We start from the raw sequence: 24,829 nt of genomic DNA, 5'->3' as shown, positions 1-24,829 counted from the left end.
TATGCACCCAAGCTGACAAGCACAGGACTACATCCAATCCATGCAAGTAAGGTGGTAGATACAAAGTAGCATGAAAGCAATTCATGGTAGATTTGACGGTTATTTGGGTAAATGTTCATTGCTTGCTGATCCACAATCGCCATAACTCCTGATTTTGCAAAACAAAATTATTAGTTCCATCAATACCCTAAAATATTATACCACCACTACCCCCAGTAAGTTTTAATTCCAATCCAAGCCAGCAGACAAGAATGTAAGCATTTTACCCAAGTATTCTTAGTGTAGCTACATTGTAACTTAGCCATAAAAATCATACCAAGTCCTATGCCTTTATAATAGAATGTGACAAGTAACTGCTGAAAATGGGACCTAAAGGTTGAATGGATTCCCTTTCTGTAAGTTGCACTCAATTATTTGACCTGCACACATATAAAATCACAGATGGACATTTTAAGATATTATCTCAAATCCTTATTTTTACAAAAACAACAAAGAAAGTAACATGTTACAAGTAAACTAGTATAAACTTCAAAAAAAAATTTATTTCCACAACATATTAATATGGAAAAGATACTGTTATTAGTAAAAAGTTATTTAAAGTCAGTCCATACCTTTCATAGATGTTTAATACCAATTTCTATATATGCAGTCCAAGATGTCAAAAATCCCCAAAGGTTAAAAAAAAAAAACTCAAGTAACTACGGGAATCCCAACTATTCTATGGTCTTCCTAGTCTCTAGGAAATAGGATGAAAACGCTCTAAGGGAATCTTCCTCTATTAAAGGATGTTAAAAAGAAAAAAAACCAGACCCATTAAACCTGTATTTTACCACAAAAGAGAGAGGCAGCTAGGTGGCGCAGTAGATACAGCACTGGCCCTGAAGTCAGGAGGACCTGAGTCCAAATCTGGCCTCAGACCAAACACTTGACACTTACTAGCTGTGTGACCATGGGCAAGTCACTTAGCCCCAATTGCCTATAAAAAAAAAAGAGAGAAAGAGAGAGAGAGAGAGAGAGAGAGAGAGAGAGAGAGAGAGAGAGAGAGAGAGAGAGAGAGAGAGAGAGAGAGAGAGAACGTGGCCACCAGAGGGATAGGATTTTTTAAATTCTACCACAGCAGAGAATGTTATCACTAGTTTAGATCAAGTAAATAAAAAAGTTTTATTCCTACTTTTCAGCAAACTTCCTTGAGATAACTTAAACAATTAAAAATTTTAAAGGACAATTAAACTTAAAGATGGTTTAAAGATTCTTTTGTTAATTTAACAATTAGGCTTATTTCCTCAAAAGCAAATCCACCTTGGGAAGTTTATAAATCTCAAACTAGATCCACCAATTTTTACCAGCTCTATAGTACCAGCAATATAATCTAACTCAGTAACATCCCCCCACAGGCAGTACACTGACTTAGAAAACCACTATTAGCATTATTTATGTTGTAAAGTACTTATTTTTCTTTATTTTGCTAAACACTTCCCAATGACATTTTAATCTTATTGGGGCAGCTCTGGAGCATTTTGAGGGCCTGGAGGGGCCCCAGTTTGACACTTCTGCTATAGCTTATTCAAAAGTCAAAAATTACAACTAACATTCTCCCCACTCCAAAACTACATCTTACTGGGCAAGAGATTAAGTGAAGCTTTTTTTTTTAAGGGAGAGTAGATTGGGAAGGAAGAGAATAAAGGAAACACCTACAAAATCCAAGATTATAGATGGAGCGGAGAAGGGTGAAGACAGTATAATATAAGGGAGAATAGGCATGAGGCTATGGGATTAGTTAGTGAAGGGTCATGAAATAAAGCTATCAGAATTAGCAGACATGATAACAGTGTACTTCTAGAACTCTGGGACAATTTTGACAGCATAGTTCTTGATGGAATAATTGCCAGATAACTTAATCCTTTGAGATATTTGCTAGATCTCTTATGGAGATAAAAACAATTCTGCAGATGTCTCCAAACCAGAACCTAAGCTTCCTTGGGTACTTAGAATCATGAGTGTCTTAGTGGTGTGCTGCAGAGAGCAATGAACTTGGGAATCAGAAAGACCCGAGTCTGAATCCCGCTTCAGACACTTGCTAGATGCATCACTCTGGGAAAAATCACTTAACCTCTCCCTCAGCCTTCTTCATCTGTGAAATGGGGATAACAACACCAACAGAACAGCTGTTATTAGGATCAAACAAAATAACATCTGCCAATCACTTTGGAAACCCGAAAATGGGAGGGGGAAATAAAATAGATGTGTTAAGTTATTATGATGATGATGATGATGATTGTGGACCCTGGACCACCTTTGATACATCCCTTCAGATAAATATAAAAGAGACCATTGTCTTCCAAGACAGCTCCAGCCAAATCAAAACTCAAAGGAACAGAACCTTAATGAAGGAAATCACTGGGGACTGCATTTGATTTTATAACCTTTAAGACTGATACTGAAATAGTTTTATCTTATGCGGGAATTAGGTTCTTAAAAAAAAACTGCATAAGGTAAAAATCAGTTAAGTTAAAATTGTCCTCTTTCTACAGCAGGTCTCCAAGGCACATCCAATAGCATATCCCCTTTGAACAATGCAGGTTAATGGAAGTCAGTAAGACTGAAGTGCAACTTCAAGAAAAAGATTGGTCCTAAGGTCAGACTGGGCCATAAAAAGCAGGGCAAGTTGCAAATTCACGTTTTTCATTTCATGCTAACTTCTAGCTATACACACCAAGTAGAATGGCAGCCCTATACTACCTAATTGATATTAAATAAGTTAGATGTGCATGATGTGGATTCCACAATGAAATCATCAACGCTTAATCAAGGAAGGATATTTGAAAGTTCAGATTAGCCAGAAAATCTCTGTGTTAATCAATAATTGTATCTAGCAATTGATTTCTACAAATATAAAAGGCTTACTTGGCAAGACTTTTTTTTGGGGGGGGAAAGAGGAGCAATTAGAGTTAAATTAAGTGACTTGCCCAGGGTCACATGGCTACTAAGTGGCTGAAGCTGGATTTGAACTCAGTTTCTCCTGACTCCAGGACTTGTAAAGTCTTAACAGTGAATTGTCATCTGATACTCTCCTATTCTAAATATTCACAGATGGTCTAGGGTCTGACAGTACTGATTAACAGAGAGGTAAGTGCAGAATGCTCTAAGATGCATCATAAATTGTGCATGCACACAAAGTTAGATAGCTGAAATCCCATGCACTAACATTACATAGCCTAAGCCAGCCCCAAAGGGAAAAAATACTCAAGAATTAAATCCTGCAGACACAAAAGGAAACAATTTTGATTGAAAGGTTACATAAAGAAATCAATGTGGATACACAGCACAGTCATCAATTAAAATACATGTTTTAAAAACCTGTAAAGGGCAAACTTTGTCTTTATTTACATAAAAGAAAATGGAATCTGCAAATCACAGTCCAGTAAGGTTCACCTCAATCCCTGGCAAAATTATAGAATTAATTACTAAAAGGGATGATGAGTAAACAGCTAGAAAAGGAAAAGCCAACAACAGCTTCATAAATAACAAGTAATTACAAACAAATCTCACTTCTTTTTTGATGTGTCTCATTCTTCAACAATGACTTGGATAAAGACACTGACAGTACATTATAAAATCTGAAGATGATTCCAAGCTAGAAGAGAAAGCTAACTGAATCCAAAAAGATCTCAGCAGGCTAAATTAAATGAATAGTGATAAGTGAAAAGTCATCTCTAAGAAGGAGATATGACTACTCAGAAGTTTATGTGAAAAAGATTTCAGTGGTTTCAATGAGCTTCAGCAAATTTACAATATGAATTAAATATATAATATGGTAACAAAAAAAAATTAAGCTTAGGCTGTAATGAGACAATTAATGCTGACAGTCCCACTATACTCTGCCCTGTTCAGACCGCATCTGATTATTATGTTACATTCTGGGGTATCGTATTTAAGGAACGACATTGATAAACTGGAGTGCACCCAAGAGAGCAACCAGGATGGTAGGTAGAAGGATGAAGGGCATGATATTAATTCCATGAGCATTGGTCAAAGGAACTAAGGATGTGCAGCCTGAAGTAAACACTGAGGGAGAGATGATGCCATCTCACAAGATAGTAGATTTACCATCACTAGGTCATCCTCCAGCCAGATCATGATTTGTTGGGTATGTTATAGAAGGGATTTTTATTTATCTCTTCCAGCTTTGAGATTCTGTGACTACTCACACTACGAGGAGGCCCACGACGCCGGCCATAATAACCACGTCGGTAACGGCGCCGATCTGCAGCATAGCGGCTACCTTCCACAGGAACTCCATCTGGGCCAGTTACATTGGCTGCTTCTGCCCCCTGAAAAGAAAATTCTACTTTTAAGCAACCATGAGAAAGAAACAATGGCATTAAAAAGCTAATATGGGGGCAGCTAGGTGGTGCAGCGGATAGAGCACCAGCCCTGAAGTCAGGGGGACCTGAGTTCAAATCCAGCCTCAGACCAAACACTTGACACTTACTACCTGTGTGACCCTGGGCAAGTCACTTAACCCCAATTGCCTTTAAAAAAAAAAAGTTAATATGGATATGTAGATGATATGGGTTAACTGCTTATGAACTGAATTAACAATAGTTTTAAAACATGTGGACAGTTACATCCTGGAATGTGCCTATTAGACACTGGATGTGGAGTCAGTTGAGACCTAGACTCACATCTCACCCTCTTGCCCTGGGCTAGGTTAGGTGACCTCTGAGCTTCAGCTGTCTTACAAAAGGAACCAGAATCTTCACATTATTGTGAAGTGACACACAAACATAACAGATGTTCAGGAGTTAGAAAAGACCTCAGGTCATCTAATTCAATAACTCCTCCAACAGTGGTTCCCAACCTATAGTGCAGAGACCCCTGGAGTTGAATTTATATGCAATGAGTGGAACTCTATAAAAACAGACTCAAATTAACATGCTTTCTACAGACAGAATAATGTATTGCTTTTCTTTTTCTTTTTTTCCTTAATTTAGTACAGCTTTGTCATTGTGAAATTTCATAATTGAGCAATAGTACATAGTATGATCACAGGGCACCTACAAAATTTGACATTAAAAGGGGGTCTGCATACTTGAAAAGGCTATAAATCACTATTCTGACATGCCTGACAATTAGATACCCCATCTTTCCTTTTTGGTCTTTCATGAAAAAAGAAGGCTACTATCTTCACCTTCCAAGGCAAACCATTCTACTTTTGGATAGCTCTAGTTTTCTTTATATCTCTTGTATCAACCCCTCTCTTTACATAGCTACCACCTCTCTTTCAGGGCATTAAGCCCCAAACTAGAGTACTAACAGGTGTCTCTTGTCTCTTCAAACATCCTCCATACAACTGAATGACATTCTAAAAGCATGTAAGTGTCCTGCTCCTTTCACAGCCTGGCTACTAAATATATATTATTCCCTTCACATACACTACTATACAGCCAAATTGTCTGTTCACACATGACAGCTCATCCTTTGTTTCTGTTCCTTTGCACACTGTGTGCCTCATGCCTAGAATTAATCCCCTCCTTCGTCTCTGCCTCTCAGAATCCCTAGCATTCTGCAAAGGTCAGTTCAGGTGCCACATCCTATGTGAGGCTTTTTCTGATTCAAGAAGTTCACCTCCAACATGGCTCTGTTTCTATCTTCTAACTACTTTTCCTACCTTATTCCTATCTACCCCATTCTAGCCCTGCACCCTTTCAAGTTCCTTTTAAGTATTATCTTCCCCAATTAGAATATAAGTTTCCTGAGGTCAGGGACAGTTGGGTTTTTTTTTGGGGGGGGGGATGTTGTAATTTGGATTTCCAACACTTAACACAGTGCTGAACCCTCAGTAAGCGCAAAAAAAGCTTTATCTAATTTAATGTGGGAGAGCTAGGTAGAATACTGGATAGAGCACTGGGCGTAGAATCAGGAAGATTCATCTTCCTGAGTTCAAATCCAGCCTCAGACACTCAGTAACTGTATGACCCTGGGCAAGTCACTTTATCCTGTTTGTCTCAGTTTCCTCACCTGTAAAATGAGCTGGAGAAAAAAATGGGAAATCAATCCAATATCTTTGCAAAGAAAACACCCAATGGGGTCATGAAGAGTGAGACATGACTGAAAGAAACTAAGCAAAAAGGACATACTTGTAGAAAAAAACTCAGTTCAGTAACATGCAAAGACTTCTTATAGTCCAGGGATTCATAAAATCCTCCCCCCACCCCGTGCGCCAATATTTTGATAACTGTAATTCAATAAAAACATATTTCCTAGGTAATTCTATGTATTTTATGCATGTAAAAACATTGTTCTAGGAGGGGGGTTTTGTAGGCTTCAAGCAACTATCTAAGAAGTCTGAAAAAGATTAAGAAGCCCTGCTATAGATCCTCCAGAAATCAACACATAAAGTCTGGCTATTCTCCAGAATCTTCAGCCAGTCCTTCACTATTACCAAGATTCTTGTTTGCTTTGTATCTAACTGATTTCACAATCAAAACCTGAATGGTAACAATAGATTCATCACTTACAACATTTTATTCCATCTTTGCATCATTCTTTCTTTTTTCAGGTCAACTCTCAAGTTAGATTAGCTTGGGATTAAAAGTACACCCAATTTACACATGCATGTGGGAAAGATACTGGGGGTCTGGAGGAGGGGATAGAACAGAGAGGAGACAATTCAATTACTGGCCAACAGATGGAAGTTAGAAGGGGGCTGATTCCTGTTCCTCGGGGATGAACATTCTACGTTCTGCTTTAGTTTCAAATGTGCTTAATCCAAAACCTCTGATCAGCCAGGGAATAAAATAGCCAGTGCTACTCCACAAAAGGGCTGGGCCAGACCTAGGGCACAGTCCAGGTTCCATTGTTATGCCTGATTCTAACCCACCACCTTAGTTTTGGAGATTATTCCACAAGATACAGTTTGTAACATTATCCCACCTAGAATTTCTCTAAAACCAAATCCTGAAGTTAAGATCAAATAATTAAAATCATCCTACTCTAGCCAAGAAGGTAGTGCAAAAGGGACAAGAAAACAGTATAAAGACCTGTGTTAGACCATAAGGTATCACATATAGTTAACAGAAGACACAAACAATAAATCTGTTTTTACCTTCTCTCCTTCAACCACATCAAACTCTACAATTTCTCCATCGCCCACACTACGCAAATATTTCCGTGGATTATTTTTCTTGATGGCTGTCTGTTAAGAGAAACAGAGAAAACTTATCAATAGAACCTGGTCCCCATTTTTTTTGCTCCCATGATCCCAAACTGTTTCTCTAAAAAGGTACCATTTTTTTAAAGAACATCAGTAATTACTGACATTTAAAAAGTTGTCATTCCTCAACTAAAGTGACATACTAATAAAGAGGGCAGTGCTTTACTTAAAAGGTTAACATGTAAGTAATAAGCTTTTAAAATGAATGCCATATTATTTCTTAGTCTTAAAATTCAACTTGGTAGGCATATTAACCAGGACTGACAAATTTATTTTTCCTGTTATTAAAAAAAAAAATGCAATCTATACTATGATAGAGAAACATCCTCAAGTTGCCTCTTAAAGTGAGAGAATTTCATGCTACACACATAGCCTGTTAAAATTGTACCTGGTGATTTATTCAGCTAGAATGAAGGTTCCTCTAACAGTGCTGGGTCAAAGTATGTATTAGGGGAGGATACTACAGTCTCAAATGGGGAGTTTCTTCCTATCTACCATCAGACAGGCAAAGCAAACTAACAACTCAAAATAAGCTGCAAAGAGTAAATCTGAGGAATAAAAAATAGAGAGGGTTAAAAAGTTACTTTGAGAAAATATTTTAATACTAGAAAAACCCACTACCTCTTTGGATTCATTTAGAAGTTGTATGGGAAAAGTGAGAAGACAGAAATGATACACAATTTAAATATTTTGTTGAGAGTCTCATTTTCCTGTCTCCTGACTTTAACCATAGCACATTGCTTTCTATTCCTAAATGTTCCCTTGAATGATCAGAATAATGAAAGTACAACCACAAGTCGAAACAGCTCAACATTATTTTTGTACAAATTCTCACTCCCTTCCCATCCTCCCGCCCTTAAGGGAAAAGACTGAAGGGAAAACATAATTTATAACTCTCTCTTGAAGAGCTACTGTGTAACTTGTATAGTAACAGAGGCCCAGTTTCTATACAACTAGGCCAATCTTATTCTAAAGCGATTAAGTATGTGTAATCCAGACCCTCCCCTATTCTCTGTGAGTAGAAGGGAGAAGAAGAGAGAGTTAGCCAACAGGGCAGAGACATCACCCACAAAGGGGGAGGGGGGGAAGCAATTAAAGACAGGATGTGTGCTTATACATATGCAGCTACTATTCTAATAACAACCCCTCCCTGCCTCCTAGTTCCTTTTTCCTGTTAAACTGGGCAAGCCTCAGCACATCTGGATGAATCACAACTTTGATTCACTGTAATCAGATCATTTTTATAGGCTAATCAAGACTGGACACTAGAAAGGGAACTTGAGATTCCTTATTGAAACAGAGACAATTCCAAAGAGTGCTTTATTTACTTATGATCCTGACCTCTTACAGTGTATAGATCTTGGGGGGTAGGTTGAAGCCATACTAAATTAATCCAATAAAAGGTTTCTAGGTAGGATGGAAATGGCTCCAAAAAGAAACATTACAGCCAGACCTATGGTCACACAGATAGTCTAAGGAACCCAGGTCCCCCGACTCCAAAGCCAGTGAGTACTCTTTCCATTGTACCATGCTGCCTTTAAGGGTTTTCAACAAACAAGAGGCACGCCAGGGATAGCACTCCAGTCATAGGCACAGGAAGAACAAAAGAAACAAAGAGGGGAAAGTGTATAAAGGGAATGCCAAGTAACCCAGTTTGGCTGGACTGTAAAGGGAAGATAAGATTAAAAAGTAAAGGCAGGGTATAATAGGCCTCACAACGGCATCCTAAAGAATCTAAACTTTACTTATTGCTTATTCAATAAGAAATTATTTAAAAGTTTTGAGTAGCAAGGATATGATTTAGTTTGTGCCAAAGAAAACTGTCCCTCATATCACTGCAGGTCTAAGGCTACTATGATAGTACAGAAAGGGGGCAATGAAAGTCTCTACTAGGGTAACAGAAATAGGACAGAAAAAGGGATGAATGGAGAGGTCAGGACCATGATACTGGATTAACTGATTGGATAAGGAGGGAACAGAAACAGTAGAGTCCAAGGTACCATCAGAGTTGCCAACAGGGGAGACCTAGGTCATGCTCCAGACAGAAAGTTGTATCAAAATGAAAAGAAGGTTTGAGGGTACAAGTTAAAACCACTTTATTTTGACATATTCAGCCTAAAGTGGGACATTTCAGTGACAATGTCCTATTGTCAGTTTAATGTACAGATAATGGAAAGAAGGTTCTCAGTTTCCGCCTCTGAAAAACAGAAGAAGGGGTAGACTAGAGGGCCTGAAGTCCCTTCCAACTCTTAGATCTATGATTCTATGAAGTCTGGAGAGAGGTCAGAGCTATAAATATAGATCTGGGAAGTGAAGTCATGGGAGTAAATAAGATTACTCAGGGAGAGCAAAAAGATAGAATCTTAAGGACTACCCACCTTACTGGGATGGGACAAAGACAAGCAGACAAAAATGAGCTTTTAAAGAGGCAGAAGAGAACAACTAGGCAAGTACAGTATCCCAAAAGCCAAGAAGAAGGCAGATATTCAAGAGGTAACAGGTAATGACAACTGCTACATAGAGGTCAAGGAGGTTAAGGATACTGAAAGGAGCCAGACTGCAGGGATATGAGGAGGGATATCATGTGTACACTACTTTTTCCTCACCCAAGGTTTGGTCATGATGGGTGAGAAGAAATGAGATGGTAGATGAATGAGGTAGCAGAGTCGAGGTAAACCTTAAAAAGAGGGGGGTGGGAATATGACATGAACAGAAGGGAAGAAGGCAGTGAAAAGAAACTGAAGACAAAACGGAAAGGGACAAGGAAAATTACTAAGGCAGGTAGAGGGATTAATTGCCCTACCTAGACAAGAGGAAAAAACTGAAAGGATTATATGAAAATTTTGCAGTACAGTTTAAGAAGCTAGAATCTGATTGCCTCACACACAAGTAGCTAATTTTGTGCCTAAAGCAAGAATATAAAATCATCTCCCCCACCCCTTAAAATGGGGAGAAGGGGGCAGCATATGCTTGAGACAGCATATATAGATATATTTTGTGATTTTTCTACACCTCTGATCTTTGCTAAACCCATCAAGTGTCTCATCAGCTCCATGCTTGTCACAGCCCTGAATTATCAAGCAACAGTGAAGGCCTAGCTCAGGTTATGCAGCACAAACTTTCAAAAGAAGACAGGATTTTGCACCTGTTCGGCTAAACAAACCAAGTGCAGGTAACAGGAGGTTCCAAGCAGAGTAGACCAGATGTTCCTCCTCACCAAGACTGAGGATTACCAGCCAGTTCAATAGTGACAAGGGGCTAACTGATTCTAGAGTGAATCAATATTTTGATTTCCAAATTTTTTTGTCCAGACCTGAAATTTCATGGATGTAGGGCTACCAGCCAAAGCCTCAGGTATTGAGTGGTCAATCAACTTGCCCAGGGTCCTGACTCCTGATTCCAGAGCAGGGTCCCAATCAACTAAACCTCTTCCTACTTACTATCATAGACTTAAGAAAAAGATTTGTGGACACAGTCATTTCAGACACACGTCACTCCACATAAAAACTTTTAAAAAATCTTTTCTAGTAAGTAAAGACCAGCCTTTTTCTGCAGTCCTAAATATAGCCAAACCCTGAATGTCCCACTGAGGTACTGATAAGCATCACCTGCAGCAAAGAGATACATGTTTTGTGCCCATTCCTACTCCTCTAGTCTTAACCACCAGAGGATTTAGAACTATTTTCAAATGAAGCCCACAGGATATGCTCCTGTCACAACTTATTGAAATCACATAACCAGAATACCATACTACTACTCCTAGCTTTCTTAACAAGGCTAAATATGCACTGTGAACTGAGGCTTTAGTCTCCCACTATATTCACTTGTAGCTATAGATAAAAATCAACCAACTGGCTAAGAGAATGAATGGCTCCTTCAGCAAAGGATTAAGGAGGAAATACAAGGTTAGGGCCACAAGGAAGGGCATGTTCACACTTGAAAAATGGCCTAAGAAGCAGAAGAAAGCATTCTGAAGCAGAGAAGTTAATGATTTCATTAGCTCCACTGCCTTACAGGATGAGATGCAAATCCTAAGCCTGACATTTTTAGAAACTATGTTCTAGACAAACCAAACTACTAGACATTCCCTAAATCCTGCACTTCATCTCCTTCCTACCCCTCTCCATTTGCAAAAGCCACTCTCCATCTCTGCCTCTCTGAATCAATCAAGAATTCTCCCCTCAAATTCCTGTAGTCCCCATCATTTGTGTTCTCCCTCAGTTTTGCTTATACTATACATATCTGGGTACATTCCTTCTAGTAGATTGTAGCTCCTTAACGGCAGGGATTTGTGTGTAGGTGTTCACCTAGCACAGCCATTCTTAGCCTTTTCAGTGTCATGGACCCCTTTTGGTAGTCTGGTGGAGCCTAATGCTAAATTTCAGTTAGACATTTGTAAAAATAAGGATGAATTTTTACCCATCTAAGTTAATGGAATCCCCTGAAATCCATCCACGGTCCCAGAGGTTAAAAACCTGAGCTTTCATAAAACTATCAAGCTCCTTCATTGAGGCAGGGATTGTTTCTGTTTTTGCCTTATATCTCAGTTGCCAAGCACGGTATCCAGTATGTAAAGGGAAGGCAATTAAGTGTTTGTTAAATCAAAGCAGGATGTTTACTATCAGTAAAGTAAAACAGGCAAAAGAGAAAAAACTATTATGCCAAGGACAAAAACTTCAAAAGGTATGTCTGTATAAGAATCATGGATGGTAAAAAGTCACTTTAAAAAGCAAAATAGGGACATTTATTTATCCACTTTATCCATTCCTCCACAATTTATAATAAAATCTGATAATGCTGAGTACCCCAAATGAGTTCTTCAACTCACATTATTTAAATGCAAAGCTGTATAATATTCTGAGTTAGGAAATTCACAGCTCTATCATCCATCCCTCTTACCTGATGTACAAACACATCTTCTTTAGTGTCATTTCTGTGGGAGGAAAGAAAAGAAAAAAAAATCTCACAATTAAAAAGCCAAGTACTAAGTATGGATTTTTTTTTAGATTGTCTTCATAAAGAACAAGGATCCTACCCCAGAGAATAACTAAGAAAATAACTTAGCACCTCTTTCTAAAGTAAAAGAACATACAAAAGTCTTTTCAAAGTCCCCTAGGAATCACCCTACCCTTGGTAACCCTAAAGACTTAATACTCTTCATGCTAATTAACACCAAAAGACTGCCCCAAATATCAACCCTGACATTCCTTTTGCTTCCTCACACAATCTGTGGAACAAGTTCCCAACTCCAAACACTTCACACACACAAACACCTCTTCTGCCTTCACTTTCTATCCCACGTGGTATGTAACCAGAGCCTCAGTCTGTTCTCTCAGCAAAGGCAGAGACTGTCAAAAGGACAGGGCACAGCTGTGAGTGAGGCTCTCCTTACACTGATATTCAAAACAGCCCCCCCAAACGAGGAGGGGGGTGGGAAACCACAGAGAAAATGTCAAAAATAATATTATATGCTCAGTGCTACTCCAAGTAGCCCCAAACCCCCTTCTAATTCCTACAAGGGCAAAAGACAACCTAGTTTGGCAAGATACTATATTGAATCTACCACCTGGGTTTTAATTCCAACTCTGCCCCTACAAGTTTTAGGATATTAAGTCATTTAAGTTCTCTGGGCCTCCCTCCATTTCCTTCCATACAAACTGAGGGAGTTGAACTTGTTAACCTCTATAGTTCTTTCCACCTCAAAATTTCTCCCTACTTTATCTTTTAAAACAGTTTTCCTTGCAGAGACTACTTGAAGAATTAAATTTATTCTTCCCTCTTCTAGAAAACAATAGTTTTATAGCACTCAAAAACCTTAACAGTCATTAATTAATAAGTCTTAGATAAACGTTATCTGATAAAAAATACTTGTGGCACCACAGAAGCCACTGTAAAATTAAAATACATACCGATTGATAAAACCATATCCATTTCTGACGTTGAACCATTTGACAGTGCCAAGGACTTTGGTGGCTAAAGATTAAGCAGATATTAAGTTAGTTGATAGCCTACAAACAGATAAGGATTCCCATTAACGGAAGTCTAAGCATTATTCAAAACCCACCAAACACACACAGGATGAAACACTATCAGTTTAAAGACAAAAGATAGAAGAAAATGAGCAAAGAGAATGAGAATAGGGTAGGCCTTGCTCGTGGCATAAAATCTGATTTCAAGATTATCCAGAATATTCTGGATTATTATTGTAGTAACTAGAAAAAGAATACAGAAAAGTGCTCTTTATGTTCAGGATCTGAAGATTTTAAAGTACAAGAGTACATACAGTCAGATAAAACAGAGATAGAGGAACTACCAAGATCTATCTTTTCTCATTTTGTGATACAATTAATGCCTCATAGCAGCCCCATTTTCATGGCAGAACCCAGCCACAGCAACAGAGAGGGGGCTGTCCAAATGCGGAACTAAATGGGGCAGCTAGATGGCACAGTGGATAGAGCACCAGCCCTGGAGTCCGGAGGACCTGGGTTCAAATCACACTCACTTAAAGATTGCCTTGTAAAAAATGCAAAAAAAAAAAATGAGCCTTTAAACCAAGAACAGAACTGAGGCTTGCCCTGGTGTGGTCCTGGTACCCAAACCACTAAGAGGTGATGTAACAGGCCTTTTCTAAATGAAACAAGATTATATTAGATTATATTCCCTCCTGAACTCCTTCAAATTTGCTGCCCATCCCCTACTCCTCCTCTTCCACTACCAATTTCCTGTTACAGGGCTGTTTACCAAGCTTTAGGTAGCTCATTACTACAGCAAGATAACCTGTCCTCCAAACAGTCACTTTATTCCACTCTTGATTTATTCACTCCTCTTAGGCACAAGGCCTGATTTTTAAACCAACTCTGCATGCCATCAAAAATCTGCCTCTTGTGGAAATTTGTATTTTAACTAAAACCTCAACAAACCAGTACTAAAATTCAGAAGATACATCAGAATGAAATGTTTTTCAGACTCACAGACACAAGTTTACCTAAGCAGTTATCAATACAAGAGGTGAAACTATCACCTAGAGAGAATTATCCTTTTTAATGAACAAGGAAGACTGAAGTATCATAACAGAGCACCTCTTTATAGTTGACATGTGGATAACTAATCTACATACTTCTCACTGAAAAGTTTACAGTTGCTAAGTATTAGTTTGTAAATTCAGGACTCCAGTACTAAATCACTAATTTTCTTAAAATTTGCATCAAGTTGTTATTTTACTCTGAACTTCAACCAGGTTGATACTAATACGCTCATGTTGGTGTGCTTTTGCAGTTGTACTTTTGGTTGTCTAAGGAAGAATCAGCAACAATACTAAGTGAAAAGAAACTTTTTTCTGTTTCAATTAAAACAAAATAAAGGAGGATTTTTTTAGGCAATTGGGGTTAAGTGACTTGCCCAGGGTCACCCAGCTAGTAAGTGTCAAGTGTTTGGTCTGAGGCTGGATTTGAACTCAGGTCCTCCTGACTTCAGGGCTGTTTCTCTATCCACTGCGTCACCTAGCTGCCCCAAAAGGAGGATTTAAGTGAAGAACAAAGAAATAATTTTGCCTCCACTCTGGGACATCTCCATACCTCTGACCTAACCTAAAAGGCAGCTGAGGAAAGGATTTTATTTTTCCAGTTTTTTCTGCTGGCAAAAAAGGTGCCAATTCAGACTTGACAAATTCATTCTGTAGTCCTCAATGTAAACAAGTACTAGGTGATTTCAACAACTGAGAAGTCTGGAAATCTCATTTAAATGAGGTGTCAAATAAAATATACAGAACAAAGAATATTTTGTATATGCTATTAAGTCACAGCTTTAACAAAATGAAATTTTTTAGCTCTCGCTTTACTCTATATCCCAAGCCTAATAGTGTGAGAATGCATCAAGGTTAGAAAACCACACCAAGTCTTCGTGATCTACGTTGCCTTTCTATAATGAACATGCATGCATAAACTGTATAGAAATCCCACTGAATCAGAGGCTTATTCTGAATGACACCAATCCAACGACTAGGATTAAGCATATTTACTAACCATGCCTACAATAAAAGATTTAGAGTTGTGGTGTTTAGCCAATAACCCCTTCATCTGTCCCAGCAGGGGAAAAGCATAAACTACTGTCCAATAAGAGGAGTTGAATGAGTTTGAAGACATAAGGAAAGATGCCTTTAGTCTGAATCTATTCATCTATTCAAACCAATTCCCTCAAATAAATGGAAGTAGTCCTTAATTTAACTGGCAATCATCTCAGCATTCAGATTTTCAAAGTGAAGGCTGAGGACAACTAAGATGACAATGTTTAACATTCCTTCTCTAGCCTCTCATTCACCACTTTCTCTTTTGCAAATGTGGTTACTACTAAAGGCTAGATTAGAAACAAAGGAATCTATGAACACTTTATTTTTAAATGCATTTCTCTTAGAACATTTTGTATTGTGGTTATGAGATTATTTTATCCCTCTACTAAGTAGAGGATAACAGCCTGAAACTTAGGTGACATCTAGCATAGCACTAACACTATACTGTTCTGCAGAGTAGATCCAACATATGTGGAGGGGGGAAGAAAGGTCCTTATTGCTAGAGAAAAGATTGTACGTTCAACTACACCTAACTACCCCAAAGCTGACCCAGTTCTCCCAGTCCAATACACATACACACCTTTCTCATGCCATTCAGGGAAGATCATCTTCACATGCCCCCCCCCAAAAAAGTGTGTGGGTATGTGCAGGATTTCCACGTTAATGATTTCACTCACTTTTTTTTTCCACCCAAGTTTTGTTTACTGAAGCCAAGAGGCTTATCCCCCTATGGGGGATAAGGTAGGGAGACCAGCAAAATACTCATCAAATTCCTAGGACTTACTGGAAAGGGATACTTTCTTGCAGTCATCTCTCAATAAGGCATATTTCAAGCACATCAAATACCATTAATATTAATTACATTCAAGACCTTTTTTGCACATGCAAGAGGCTGTTCACTTCTTAATCAAGCTTTCTTACATCCCATGGATGTTCACTGGATGCTGTGAATGCAATATTCAGAATAGGGGTAGTCTCATCACCAATCCTTCATTCTTTACTCAGGTTTTCACCAGTTCCACCCCAACCCCGTTAATGGCTCTAGAAGCAGGTCAGAAAAGTAAGTATCAGGGGAGTGGTGTATGTTTTTCTACATAGGCATCTCACACCCACAGAAAAACTTTTGAGTTTAAAAGAGTGAATGACAGCACATACACACCCTTTAGTCATCTTATTCGCCACCCACACGCAAGCATACACACCTGATTACTGCCTGGTTCTTTCCTTCCCTAAACACCGTCAACAGGGTGTAACAAGATGGGAGGAGGGGAGGAGCACCATGTGGCCAAACTTTAAAGGATTTCTATTCCTGTCCAACCGACAGATTTCACCCATTTTCCTGCCAACCCTTCCAGGATAAAGCTGATTACAATCCGCATTAACAGGATTTTATGTCACAGCAGTTGTAACCATATGCGGGTCCTAAAGTAGAGGGTCTGAGAGCCGGGAGAGGAGCAGTAAGCCCAACGCAACAGGGTTAGCAATGTGGGATTCTCATTGTGGGGGGAAGGGTAAGAACAGATGATGGAAAGGCTTGTGTCAGCGAGTTAGGGAGGATTCTCCGACAGGAAAGCAACACCCCTTTGTCGGTAAGATGCGTGGCTCAGACGAGAAGAAATGGCGTCTATCCCACAAGGGAAAGGGCATCCAGGACCGGACACATGCACCTTGCAAAGAAAACATGCCCCCTTTTCTGCCTCTTCTTTAATAGAATCTTCCTGTTTTCTCCAGTACAGACGCCCTCCGTCCTCCCTACGGAAAGGTGAACCTGAATTCCCTTCCTTCCCTGTCTTAACCTTCCTTAAAAATCTCCTCCACGAGACTTTCTTAGACACTCTCTCTCCTCATTAGTGGTGGGGGGTAGGGGTGGGGAGGGAAAGCTGCGGGCCGGACTGGAGCGAAGAACTTGAACTTGGGGAGGGGGTGCACATAGAGAAGAGGAGCACGTGGAAGGTTCCGGGTATGCTCACCTGAGGAATGGGGGTGGACGCTTGTCAACCACACACACACACACACACACACACACACACACACACACACACACACACACTCTCTCGCACTCACACGTGCGCACACTCACACGCGCAGAACCCAGTTAGCCAGCACGTGCTTGCAGCTCTGGACTCCTTCGGACCCCCCACGTGGAGCCGCGCTCTCCCGGGGGCAGCCAGCACCCCACTGCCCCGCGCGCCCTGGGACAGGGGCTCTCACCGAGAACTTTCTTTTCCGGGTCTTCCGTGGTTGCGGAGGCGGCGGCTGGGGCGGGGGCCGGCGCGGCCGCCGCATCGCCACTGGGGTTGCTCCCCTGGACGGAGGTGGCCGGGGGGGCGCCGCTGCTCGCCGGGCTCTTGGGCGCGGGGTCTGGGGCCGCCGCCGGGGCCGCCGGGGCCTGGGGCTGGGGGGTGGTCTCGGCCGCCTCGCTCATGCCGCTGTCCGTCGCTCTTCCCTCGGCCACCCGCGGCGGTTGGTCGGAGGTTGGTGGTAGTGGTGGCAGCTGGGCCGGCGAGGCTGCGGCTGATGCTGGAGACGCCGGGGGAGGCGGCCCGGGGCTCGGGGAGGGGGCTGGTGTCGCGTCGGGGCTGGACGCGGGGATGTTGCCAGCGGCGGCTCGAGCTGTCGGGGCGGCGCGCGCACTCGATCTTACTGCCCGGAAAATGGCCAGCTCAAGTTTTTCTAGGTGCCCGGGAGGGGGTGGGGAGAGGGAAGGGGGGAAGAGGCGGGGCGGGCCGGACCGGGCGGGGCCGGGTGGGGTGGGGGCAATGGTGGGAGGAGGGAAGAGAAGCTCGGGCTCTTTTGCTGCCAGCCGGGGCGAGTCCTCATTAGCATTTAAAGGGGACGCCGAGGGCCCTTTGGGAAGAACCACCTCTCTCCGGGATGGGACTTCTGCTTAAGTTCTAAGTCTTGGTCAGAGCTACCACTTGAACCCAACCCCGAGGACTTCACGTCTCCTTTATAAGAGTGGGCTCCCCGCGGGGACGGGGAAGTTTGAATTGCTGGAGTGGGGGATCCGAAGTCCCCAGCGCTGTAATGGGGGCCGGGGGGAGCAACCCGAGGTCCCTAGATCTGGACGGGGGAGACAGGAAGTCCCTAGAGCTGGAGGGGGGGACCTTAGAGCCCATCCAGTCCAAACCCCAAGATTTTGGGATGAAGAAACTGAGTTCCAGAGAGACTGAGTGATTTTACCCAAGGTGCTTAATAGAAGTACAGCGAAAAAGGTCGCTTCATGACTCTCAATACCTGTCCTCTTGCCTCCTTTATTACTGGAAGGGAGGAGGCAGAGGACTGACAATCCTTGCACTCAGGACCCCAGCGTCCTGGCCACACAGACTACCTTGGTTAAGATGTTTTCTGGCAGATCTCAAACGGTCCAGTGTCATAGCATCTTAGAGTTAGGATTTTAGAAGTCAGCCACTTTCAAGGAAACACCACTAACTGGAATCAGAGGCTTTCTGTTCAGATCCCACCTCTAACATTTGCTACCTTCATGGGCTTGGACAAATCACTTAACTCATCTGTAAATGGACTAGAAGACCTCTGAGATGCCTTCCAGCTTGAAGTCTGTGGGTCTAAATGGGGCATCTGTGTATTCGCTATCCTGTAACATAAGGGTAAGTAGACATTTCAGACCCATCAGGATATAATCAGACCCTAGCTCTCCTGCCTCCAAACACACACACACACACACACACACACACACACACACACACACACACACCCCCATTGCTGTATTGCAGACCACTGTATTCTCTTTGCTAGCTCTAACTCCTTGGGATTTGGATTTAGATCTTTTGATTTCTACTCTTCATCTATTAAAGCATTTGATAAGTTGTTGGGGATAAAATAGAATGACCGGACCATTACACCTTACAAGATTATCATGTTTGGAACAACAATATTTCCGAAAACATGAAAGACTCACTCAAGATCTGGATTCACAAAGAGTTCAGTCCTTAGAGATCCTAGTCCCAAAGATAAAAGTGAAACAAGTTCTCCTCCAATCCCAGCACATTACAACCCCTACTCTGGATCCCTAGGGAAAGTCTCTTAAATCTTAGGGTTTTTGATGCCTCTCTATGGTTTCCCCAAAATGGATTATAAGGATACAAAGTAGACCAAGTATAAGACAGCTATTTATTTCCTCCACAACAAAATGAAATGCTTAAAACACAGAAAATACAAAAAGGTGCATTAACAAAGCATGAAATGATAATTCATAACTCCTTTTACACCATCCTGGCAGGATGATATTTAAAAACGCTGAAACATGAAACACTTGGTAAGGTCTTGCCTGCTGAGCAGGCATTTCACTTTCACCTTGGATCTGCACTGTCCGAGCAGCTCATTCTAGATTTGTAGCTTCTGGTGGACCACAGCAAGGCTTGGGCTTACCTTCCTGTCAGTGATCATCCTCTCCAAGGAGCGTTGTAGTTAGCTGCAGAAAGAAGCTGAGCAACTAGCACCCAGCTCCTGCTGACTTCTCAAACTCCCAAGGTTGCCGACAAGGGGGAGAAAAAGTCATATGTCTAAATCACTTTTCAGTCACCTGTGCTCAGGGCAATTAAAAACAAAGAAGAGTCATCTAAGTACTGGAGGTCTAGGCTCAAGTTCATCTATTAGGGAAAACATGTTTTCACTGCCCTGTGTGAGCAGCCACCACTGTGCAATCCTCCTTCCTCTCCTCCCACCACTTTGCTGGAAGTCTAAGAGTGTTGTACAGTGTTGCTTGACAGAGAGACTTTTCCTTTTGAAGTCTATTTAGTGAACCACTTTTCCTGAGCATGTGGCCTATTCTCCCAGTTCTGGATTTTTTTTTTCAGAGGAAGGGTTACCAGAAACCTATGGTTTTATGTGTCCATTAGCAAAGGATTGCCAGCTCTGTCCCATCTCTCCCAGAGCCAAAGCACATGCATGCCCCAATGGGATCATCCTTGTCTTAATCCTATATAATTAAGAGGTAAATTGCAGTACAAGTATTACAAGTATTCAGAGAAACAGAACTGTGAGGACCTGAAGTCAGAGGAGGCTACATTTGCAAAGGCCTTGAAGAATGAGTAAAATTTGTTTAGGAGTGAGGGGAAAGTGCTGAGTCAGAAGACTTAGATAATATCTCCAGCTCTGCCAACTATTAAACTTGTAACCAGGCGTAAATCACTCCATCTTCCTGAACTTCAGTTTACTTAGCTGTAAAATGGGGATAATAATTATACTACTTATGTGGCAGACTCATGAAGAGAGTGTTTTTGAAGTGTTACATAAATGTGGGCTGTAGGTTGTTTAGCAGTATGAAAAAGAAGGAGGGAGTGTAACATGATCTGAGGCACAGAGGGAGGAGTGAGCATGACTTGTTTGTGGGACAGTGAAGAGACTTGCTTGGGGGAGGGGAAGGAGAAAGAGAAACATGTTGAACAGTAGTGAGAAATAAAGTTGGATTGATACAGTAAGGCACCTCAAAATGCCAGGGAAAAGAATTTATACTTGGTGAAATGCAATGCCGTAAAGTCTTATGAAGGACCTATAGTGTAGAGAGAACTGTACTATGTCTTGGGGGACATAGTGTTCAGGCAAAACCAGTCCCTGCCTTCAGAAAGATTATGGTTTAGGAGGGGGATAAGACACCAACATAGAAAGTTATAACACACAATTAAATGGTAATAGTTGAGAGTCACAAAACAAAGTGTATTAGAAATTGTGAACGAAGATCCTCTCTAAGCTAGTCATCCTCATTAAATCCAAATAGATACAGGTTTGAGAAAGCAATCTACTTTTCTGGAATTAATTTTGGGAACTAACTAGAAACTTTGATTCCTTCTCTAGTTTCTTTGACTTTTACCCAAAACAAAACTAATTCACACCTTTCTTCCTACCTACCACTCCCAAATAGCTTTGCATCTAATGCCATTTTGGTGGTAGAGGAAAGTGCTTATGGTGGACAACAGAATTTACTAACCATAAAAGAGAGGAACAGGGAGAAAAGCAGGAAGTCCAGCCATTTTTATCTTCAACTGTGTCTTCTACTTTACCAGGAGAAAATATGCTACAATATCCTGGTTAAAGGTCTTCCACCAAACCCCAAAAGACTTCAGTCCTTTGCAATGATAAATTTCCTCCAATCAACCAACAAGCTTTTAGTAAGGCTTACTATACTTACAATAAGTACATTGGCTTTGCATGTACTGGAACTATTTTATCTTGTATCCTACTCTTTCCTGACTTCTACCAATCTAAGATAACCAAAAATAAAATATATTCACAGAAAACAAATCAGAAACATACAGAAAATGTAAAATGAACTCTCTTCTACATATAACATTAATGATCATACCTCTGTTGTCTTCAGTTGTTAGATTGTAACCTCCTAATATCCACAGTCTCGTTTTAGCTTAGCTCCTGTGTAGAGAATACAGCTATGTGGCACATACAATGGAGAGAGCCCTGGGCTTAGAATTAGGATGACTCATCTTCTTGAATTCAAATCTAGCCTCAAACACTGTGTGACTCTGGGCAAGTCATTTAACCCTATTTGCTTCAGTTCTTCATGTGTAAAAATGAGCTGGATAAGGAAATAACAAACTACTCTGGTATCTTTGCCAAGAAATGGGGTCAGGAAGGATGGATACAACTGAAATCCCTGAACAACAACAGAGAATACAATAGTTAGCATTTATGTAGTGCTTTAAGGTTTGCACAGAACTTTGCAAATTGTACATCATTTGATCCTTATAACAACGCTGAGAGGCAAGTGAATACTACAATTGTCTTCCTATAAGAACTTAATGAATATCATTCTGATTTTAAGTTTGATTAACTATGATCAGGCTACTGCAGACTGGCCAATATTCATTGGTCTTTGGTCCAAAGAGGTGATGATTATTGTTATTTACTGTTGACAAGCATTTATTCTGCATAAGACATGTTTGATCAAGGCAATGGAAGACAAAATTCATTTATAAGCCAAAGACTTTTCTTTGGAAAGGGTATCTTGTTCACAAACCTAGACTGACTTTGAGTGAGTGAAAAGGGAAAGGGGCAAATGGATTCCAATTCAGGGCCTTTGGGCAAGGCTTTCAGAAATAAACAGGTGAAGTTCCCACCCTCTGAGAGAGTCTAACACAATCATGGAGCTAGTTCATCCTGGGCTTTCCCAGAATTTGTGCTGGAAGGGCTCCCATAAGGACTCATCTTCTTCATCCAAAAAAAGCAGCGAGCAGCTGGGTCTACATGCTGTAGTGTTAAGTAACTACTATACAGAATGAACAAAAATATTCTAGACCACTGAAATCACAGATCCTGTCCCTATCCCCAAGCTTAATAAAACCTGGACACAAAATCAATTTCTTTTTCTTAAGATCAATCAGCAAACATTTATTAAGTGCCTGCTATGTGTCAGACACTATACCAGGCACTGAGTTTGCTGAGATAGTCCTTGCCCACCAGGAACTTACATTCTACTGTGGGGATAGAATATATTCACAGACAAGTAAGATTTTCTTAAAGGTTTTACAGGCCAAATGGGGATTTGCTTTGATCCTTATGAAAGTAGGGAGCCACTGAAACTTCTTGAGGAGCCGATAGACATGGTCAGACCCATGCCCGTGGCTTAGGAGGAATATCAGTTTGGCAACCATGAGGATGATACCTTCTAGAGGAGAAAGCGGATAGACAGAGCCACTTTGGAATCTATTTAATGACAGCCCAGGATCTGGATTAGGGTGGATGTCATCAGTCTTTGACGGTATTTTTCAAACTAGGAATTGAGACGTCTGAAGCATGGGCAGAGAGAATTGACAAAGCAGTTGTTATTGCTGTGTTTGTCGCAGTTGTGTTTGTCCTTTGTTCTGAAAAAGGACCATGATAGAAGGGAGGTGATGACATGACTTGCCACTGACTTTGATTTGAGTGAAGGAGGACTGTACGAGGTCGCCAGCCTCACTTTCTCCTCCAGAGTCAGATATTCATCAGGATGACTAGAGATAGCTCAGGATGCAATGGGAGACCCTGCAACACCCATTCAAAGCTGTAGATTCGGAAGATCATAGTCTCCTGAACACTGGGAGAGCACTCAGTTGCTTAACACCGTCACTCCAGTGAGCACTCCAGCACTTAGTACAGTGACACATAGTAGGCACTTAATAAAGGTCTATTAAATTGAAATAGGTAACACTATACCTGGCAAGTGCTTTATAAATATTTGTTATACTTTGCTTTTTTTTCCGTTCAGTCATGTCTGACTCTTCATGACCCCATTTGGGAGTGGTGGTTTGCCATTGCATTCTCCAGCTCATTTTACAGATGAGAAAATTGAGGCAAACAGGGTTAAGTGACTTGCCCAGGGTCACACAGCTAGTATGAGACAAGATTTGAACTCAGGAAGGTGAATCTTCCTGACTCCAGCCCCAGTATTCTATCCACTGCCACTTAGCTACCCCATACTTTGCTTTATTATTATTCTAGTGTGTTCAGTCATGAGTGCTACATTTTAGGATTAAGAGAATCCAGATGATGACTCAGGTGATAAAGTTCCTAGAGGTCTTGGCAGGTGAGGATTAGTTGAAGAAACTGGGACTCTTTAGTCAGGAAAAGACAGGGGAAGTCATCTGTAAAATGAAAAGATTAGACCAACTGACCTTTCAGCCATATCTCTATGAGCTACTGATAACTTTCTTCAAATATTTGAAGAATTGTCCTGTGTAAACGAGATTTGGTTTGTTCTGCTCATCTCAGATAGTAGAACTAGCAACAATTGGGTAGAAGTTGTAAAGAGGAAAATTTCAACTTGATATAAAGAAAAGCTATGAAATTGGTTGTTCCCGGGAAGTAGATTGGTGAACTGGTAAATGCTTAACAACCAAACTCTAGGCTCAGGGGCAGGGGAAAAGGAAGGGGAGAATTTACACAGCACATATTTTAAAGTTTAATCAGCATTTTAACATTTTCACCATCACTCTCTTAAGTCTAGACAACCAACAAAGCAGTAAACCAAATCCTGATTTGTAATATTTGCCAATTTTCTAGGTGTAGACACTCACAGTGACAATTTGACAATCGGTTGCTAGCCCATAGGAACAGGCCGCAGCACACCACTAGTGCACACTATCACCAAAAGATCTTCAAGCCAGAGGCTGGAAGTCCATTTGTAAAGAATGTTATAGAGGATTCCCACCTCCCCCCCCTCCCCAACCCCCAGGTTCAAATTGGACTAAATGACCTTGAAAGGCCCTGACAGTTCTGAGATTCTACATATCCAGTCCTATCTCTGTCACTTAACTTCTAGATGCCTTAATTTTTTCATCTGTGAATTTAGAGAAAATAATGTTTTCTCTGCCTACCTCATAGAATTGTTATGAACATCAAATAAAATAACATATGAGTAAGTATCTTGTAATTACTATTTAAATATAAGGTGTCGTTATTAGAAAACCTTGTTAATAGTTCCAATAATTATTTGAATCTACTATATTTATACTCATGGACGCGTAGATTTGAAGCTAGAAGGAACCTAAGAGGTCCTTTTAATCCAGCTCCCTCATTTTGCATATGAAGAAACTGAG

The 24,829-nt window shown here is 40.8% G+C and overlaps 1 protein-coding gene across 1 annotated transcript in view; it reads right to left on the bottom strand.

Annotated features, from left to right (window-relative positions):
• YBX3 (Y-box binding protein 3) overlaps nt 1–17,983 on the bottom strand; it is a 33,988-nt gene extending 16,005 nt beyond the window's left edge. The window contains exons 1-5 of the mRNA XM_021001593.2: nt 17,493–17,983; nt 13,126–13,189; nt 12,116–12,149; nt 7,109–7,198; nt 4,209–4,331 (exon numbers count right to left, since the gene is read on the bottom strand). Coding sequence (XP_020857252.1) covers nt 4,209–4,331; nt 7,109–7,198; nt 12,116–12,149; nt 13,126–13,189; nt 17,493–17,706 — 525 coding nt within the window. The 5' untranslated portion in view covers nt 17,707–17,983. The remainder of the gene's footprint in view (nt 1–4,208; nt 4,332–7,108; nt 7,199–12,115; nt 12,150–13,125; nt 13,190–17,492) is intronic.
• Between the last annotated feature and the right edge of the window lie 6,846 nt (nt 17,984–24,829).

Source organism: Phascolarctos cinereus, unplaced genomic scaffold (assembly GCF_003287225.1).
Source record: "Phascolarctos cinereus isolate Bilbo 61053 unplaced genomic scaffold, phaCin_HiC Scaffold_1;HRSCAF=81, whole genome shotgun sequence".
Taxonomy (NCBI): Eukaryota; Metazoa; Chordata; class Mammalia; order Diprotodontia; family Phascolarctidae; genus Phascolarctos; species Phascolarctos cinereus.
Note: the sequence above shows the minus strand (reverse complement) of the source record. Positions and strands in the feature narration are given on the sequence as shown.